At 38.7% G+C, this 6032-nt stretch overlaps 1 protein-coding gene across 1 annotated transcript in view; it reads right to left on the bottom strand.

Annotated features, from left to right (window-relative positions):
• Positions 1 to 1643: 1643 nt before the first annotated feature.
• The window catches only part of LOC100528179 (epithelial membrane protein 2), a 7589-nt gene continuing 3200 nt past the window's right edge, over positions 1644 to 6032 (bottom strand). The window contains 3 exon segments of the mRNA NM_001200449.1: positions 1644 to 2362; positions 3774 to 3914; positions 4369 to 4471. Of these exon segments, the coding sequence (NP_001187378.1) occupies positions 2205 to 2362; positions 3774 to 3914; positions 4369 to 4471 (402 nt within the window). The 3' untranslated portion in view covers positions 1644 to 2204.

Here is a 6032-nt window from a genome sequence, read left to right as displayed (position 1 = left end):
CCCTCAGGGAGACGTTACAGGTGCATCAAAACAAGGACTAGTAGATTTAAGAATAGTTTCTTCCCAAAAGCTATTACCATGATAAACAAACACATGTACTGAGTCCACAGCATATGTATATATTGTCTCAAACTGTGCATTTCATAGTACCTCCGCCATCCACCCTAATATCTATCTATCGTGCATATATCTTGCATATATTGTATATCTTGTTTATTTATTTTGTTTATTTATCTTATTTATTTATCTGTGTATTATCTGTTTATTCTTCTTGTGTATTGAATGTATATGTTTGCACGGAACAAAAAGGAGTGGCTCTTAATTTCATTGTACATATGTATAGTGACAATAAAAGGCATTCATTCATTCATTCAATGGACATTGTCTCAAAGCAGCTTTACAGAAACACAGTTGTGCCCAAAAGTTTGCATACCCCTTGCAGAATCTGCTAAATCTTAATACTCTTAACAAAATAAGGCGGATCATAAAAATCCCATGTTGTTGTTTATTTAGTTCTGTCCTGAATACGCTATTGCACATAACAGATGTTTACATATAGTCCAAAAGACAAGATAATAGCTGAATTTATAAAAAATTACACCATTCAAAAGTTTACACACCCTTGAAATATCTGCAAGTCTCTGAGGCCCCCTAGTGGCTGAAGCCCGGAGTTATCCTCAAATAGCGCTCCAAAGTCGTCGAAAATCCAAGAAATCCGCCTCCTTCAGTTCCAGTTCTGCACAACCATCCTAGTTTAATAAGGGCACAAATTCTCCACGTGATCACATGACCGATGTTAACGAGAGCTGGAAAACAGAGAGAGACCTGGGAGAAAGAGAGACACACTCACTGTGGTTGCTGGGACTACGGTTACTGCTATGGCCCTGGGACTGCAATCACCACATCCAGTTTTCATTCGGGTCTCCTTCGAACAGTGGACTAGTTCAACAAACTGACTTCATATAAAACCATAATGAACTTCCCTTTACTTTCACACTATCTGTTGTTACCCAAATGAGGACGGGTTCCCTTCTGAGTCCGGTTCCTCTCAAGGTTTCTTCCTCTTAACATCTCGGAGTTTTTCCTCTCCACTATCACCATCGTCTCGCTCAATAGAGATAAATTCACACACTTAAAATCTCTATCCTGTGTTTATATGTTTCTGTAAAGCTGCTTTGAGACAATGTCCACTGTTAAAAGCTCTATATAAATAAAATTTAATTGAATTAAATAAAATATTTATAATCTTATTTCTGCTTTATAGTAATTTAACAATGTGAACATTTAGAGACATTGTATTTAAGGTATTTTTGCTTGCTAAATTGTGATATTTACACACACACACACACACACACACACACACCTATGCACACATGACTTTTGGATCAACTTTAATACACACTGCATAAAAAAAGATCATGTAAGAAAAATAAAAGTAAATACTAATCATTCTTAGTGTGCATTTTTCACAATCGTTAACACACAGCTTGACTAGAGCGACTTTCGACAATGAATGAGCTTTTTCCTCATTCACTCCATGGACCAATCAGAATCGAGCATTACTCGGAGCTGCACAGTAAATGTGTGTGTGTAAACAAAATGGAAGCACATGAGAAATGAAAACTAAAACAACACCATATTTACACATTAAGAGTTTTTATGCAAATAAATGATATGCAAAATTGGATTATTTGTATTAAAATAGCAACTACTACACAATTACATTTCATTCCAGTTATATTCATTAGAACACATTCATATTCATATTCACCCAGAATATAAAAATATTTCTAACATTATAAAAGTGGTACAATACGTTACAGAATAAATCTTTCAATCTAAGAATTTTCCCCACAAATGTGACAGCTTAATTTTAATTTACTTTAAAGAACTAATCCATTGTTTGTTTACATTTTTAAACACACACACACTTTGTCCCTCTTTTCTGATTTTCTTTTTCCCCTCTTACTGCACCATTTTCCAGGTAAATGATTAATTATGTGCATAATTAATTCATGCAAATGATTCTTATGCATGAAAAACAATCCTCTCTTTCTACAATACAGTGACATGCACCTGATCAAGCCGTGTGTGTGTGTGTGTGAGTGTGTGTGTGTGTGTGTGTGTGTGTGTGTGTGTGCGTGTCTAGGACTGTGTAAGAGTGTGTAGGAGCATGTAGGAATGTGTAGGAGTATGTGAGCTCCTCAGGTTGTTTTCTTGCGCAGTACGAAGTAAATGGCGCAGGAGACAAAGGTGAGAGCAAAGGAGAGCCAGGCTATGATGAAACTTGGACCATACCATCCGTTGTCATTCTTGTGGAAAATATCAGTGTAGATAGAGGCGGCGATCATAATACACAGACCTGAGAGTGAGACAGACAAAAACAGAGAGAGAGAGAGAGAGAGAGAGAGAGAGAGAGAGATAAACGGATGGAGAGAAAGAAAGAAAGAAAGAGAGAGATTATTATTATTATTGTTGTTGTTGTTGTTGTTGTTGTTGTTGTTGTTGTTGCTGCTGCTGTTGGGAAGAGAGTGATACTGCTCTCCTCACCACCAGAGGGTGCTGTGTGTTCCATCATTTGGTAATTAGGTAGCACCCAACACCTATGTGTTCCTCTATCAGAAAACATTCCTAAGAAACTAGATCTTTTTAAGAAACTAAAAACTCTGGTCTAGTCAAAGAGCCCTTGAATGGTTGTTCTTTCTAAGAGTGCACTAGAGAAAAAAGTAAGATATACGTTAGAAAAATAAATGTCAAATCTGGAACTCTTCAAGGATCCCAAGTCCTCCTTTAAAATTTTTCTGTAGAACGTTTAACTAGCCACAGAACCTTGAACAGGGTTTTTTTTTTAAAGAGTTTACAAAATTTAACTTTTAGAAAAAAAGTCACCTCTAGAACCTAGTCTTTGGTTGTTTTTCTGTTTAGAGTCTGTTACAATGTCCAGTGATGTTGTTTCAGTTCTGTGGGGTTGAACTTAGACAGTCTTTTGCTTTTTATAATGTATTTATTTGCACAGTGGCCAACTAGTGTTGTTAAATAAAGTGATTGATGGGTTGATTGGGTTGTTTATTGATTAAGAATCATTTGTTTGTCCCTCGGTGGAACCGTTAAAGACTTCCTTATCAGAAAAGTTTCCAAACCCTGAATCCATTTAGAAGGCTAGAAACCCTTGGAGTTACTTTTTTGTAAAATGCCAAATCTAGACTAAAAAAAATAATTATTATGGTTAAAAAAAGACTAATCAAGAACCTCTTAAGAGATCCTCAGTCGTCTCTCTGGAGGAACTCTTTCTGTTTCTATAAAGAATCCTACAATACTTTTTTATTGCTAGAAATATCCTGAATTAATTTTACTTTCATCTCCTCACCACCGGAGGATGCTGTGGGTTCCAGCATCTGGAACCCAGATTTGTACCTGGTATTCTAGTGATTTGGGACAGTGCCAACTGTTGTGATCTCAGGCACTGTGTCCTAATCAAACTCACACACACTTTATAAAAAATGTTATATTATATTATATAGAGTGGGAGGGGCTAAATAAAAATGAACAGTGAAACCTTTCCTGGTCCTCAGTGCCAATTGGTTGGCCTTTTACATACTTACACTGCAACCAAGCATGGGTGGGGCTTGAAATCAGTCAAGTAAGTAATGAGAAGAACTGCAAGACCTAGTGTGTGTGTGTGTGTGTGTGTGTGTGTGTGTGTGTGTGTGTGTGTGTGTGTGTGTGTGTGTGAGAGAGTGTGTGTGAGTGTGAGTGTGAGTGTGAGTCCTTACAGGCCAGCAACTGGAAGGCTCCAGACAAGATGAAGCGTTTTCCTTTGGGCAGTGTGAAGAGCTGAGCGAGGAACACAAACAAGCCAATACCTGAAAACACACACGCTAATATAGAGCTTGCCTGCACTGCGTGGAGGTAATCTACAGACACACACACACACACACACACACACAGATAGAAGAACATAAGTGACAGCAAAAAATAGCAAAATAATAATAACAGCTTTACATTTACAATAAACACCAGAGTTACACACACACACACACACACACACACACACACACACACACACACACACACACACACACACACACACACAATCATAAGTCTAGGGTCAGACTCTTTCTCTCTCTCTCTCTCTCTCTCTCTCACTCTCTCTCTCTCTCTCTCTCTCTCTCACACACACACACAATCATAAGTCTGGTGTCAGACTCTCTCACTATCTCTATCTATCTTTCTCTCTCTCTCTCTCTCTCTCACACACACACACACACACATTCGCATTCATTTCATTCAGATTTATTACAATTACTCCACTCCGTCAATACCTAGCATGCATTAATTTCTGCTCTCTGTGTGTGTGTGTGGGGGTACCTTCAGGATAGTTGGGTGGAAGCGCAGTTTTGTTCCACTGAACACCGTTCCAAAGCCACCGAAACCAAATATCAGTGGACATCGAACCAGTAATCCACCAGGCCTAAAGAGAGACAGAAAACATCTTCAACTCATAATAATTAGCATTAGTATTTATTAGCATTAGCAATTTAATATGGTAGAGTGTCAGCTTGAATCATGTAGCTGAGGTGATTAGCTCTGATATTTACTCAGATTTCTTCACACCCATTACAGAGTCATAATATTTCAGTAAATAACCAGTATTAGCTACTGTGCTCGTTTGCATGGCTGCTAATTAGAATGAAATAATAAAGCTCTGTTAGCATCAGTATCAACACGATCCCTAATGAAAGTAATAGAGCGATGCTCAGGTGAGGGGAAGTGAACGAGAACTCCTATGAAGTAGGAAGTGTTTATAGCATTTACATTTACTATTAAAGGAGACCTATTACGCTAAATTCACTTTTACATGTTGTGTGAAGATAAGTGTGTGTCAGCAGTGTGTGTACACAACCACCCTACAACCGTAAAATCCACCCACTTCTTTTTTATATTCCCCTTAAATCATAAACAGTGTTTTCTATCCAACGTGACGTCACATTGGAACAGGCCCCGCCCACGACTGGTGATGCAGTCTGGCCTATTAGCATAGCTCCTCCCCTGAGTGAGCTGCACACATGTTCTCCGCGCTGGAGCAGCTACAGTGATGAGAAGAACATCTGCGCTTCATAAGCGTTGTAAATTGTCTGTTTTTGGCTGTAAAAGTGAACACAAGAGTCTTCATGTTCAGTGGAGAAGTTTCACTTTCGAAGGAAATGTGCCACAAAAATTCCTTAAATCATTTCACACCAGACTGCTGTGTGAACGCGGGTCAATACGAAGCAGGATTTGCTAAAAACTTGATTCTCAAGAACGGATCAGTACCAACTGTTCGTGATTCAGCTTCATATCCAGAAGATGTAAGTATCACACTTTATATTTTGTGAATGTTTGCAAATCGCCTTTCCAAATTAACTTGTTAGCAGATTCCACGGCTAAAGTTACCATTGTCTCCGACTGTATTCACTGAGACCAGAGCTGTATCGTCAATTTTATTTTTAACCCGAAAACGCTTCCTGTCCTGTCGGCGTCTCTCCTATGTCAGTGTCCGACTCTGGTTCATACATACATACAGGGCTGAACACTGGTATTTACGGTGTCAGTCATACTGGTTCTCCTGAATTGTTGTTGCCGTAGTATCCAAAGCACAAGCTGTAAAGGCACAGCCCTCTTCCGGAAAGGGGGCGGGGAACAGAAGCTCATTTGCATTTAAAGAGACACACGAAAACAGTGCGTTTTTGCTTCCACCCAAAAAGGGGCATTTACAGCAGGGTGTAATAAATGACCCGTGGGGTATTTTGAGCTGAAACTTGACAAGCACATTCTGGGTACACCTGAGACTTATATTACATCTTGTACACTGGGGCATAATAGGTCTCCTTTAAAAGTATTTAAACAATTATTACAGAAATAAAGTAACACAGCTCTAGTTTTAACGTGTATAAAGTCCTATTCGGATGGGATTAGTTTTCAGTACGTGTTACTGTGGAAGTCTGTGATGTTTATCGCCAAGTCAGATAGGCACAGGATAGGCGATTTCTGTA

Source organism: Ictalurus punctatus, chromosome 12 (genome assembly GCF_001660625.3).
Source record: "Ictalurus punctatus breed USDA103 chromosome 12, Coco_2.0, whole genome shotgun sequence".
NCBI classification, from domain to species: Eukaryota; Metazoa; Chordata; class Actinopteri; order Siluriformes; family Ictaluridae; genus Ictalurus; species Ictalurus punctatus.
Note: the sequence above shows the minus strand (reverse complement) of the source record. Positions and strands in the feature narration are given on the sequence as shown.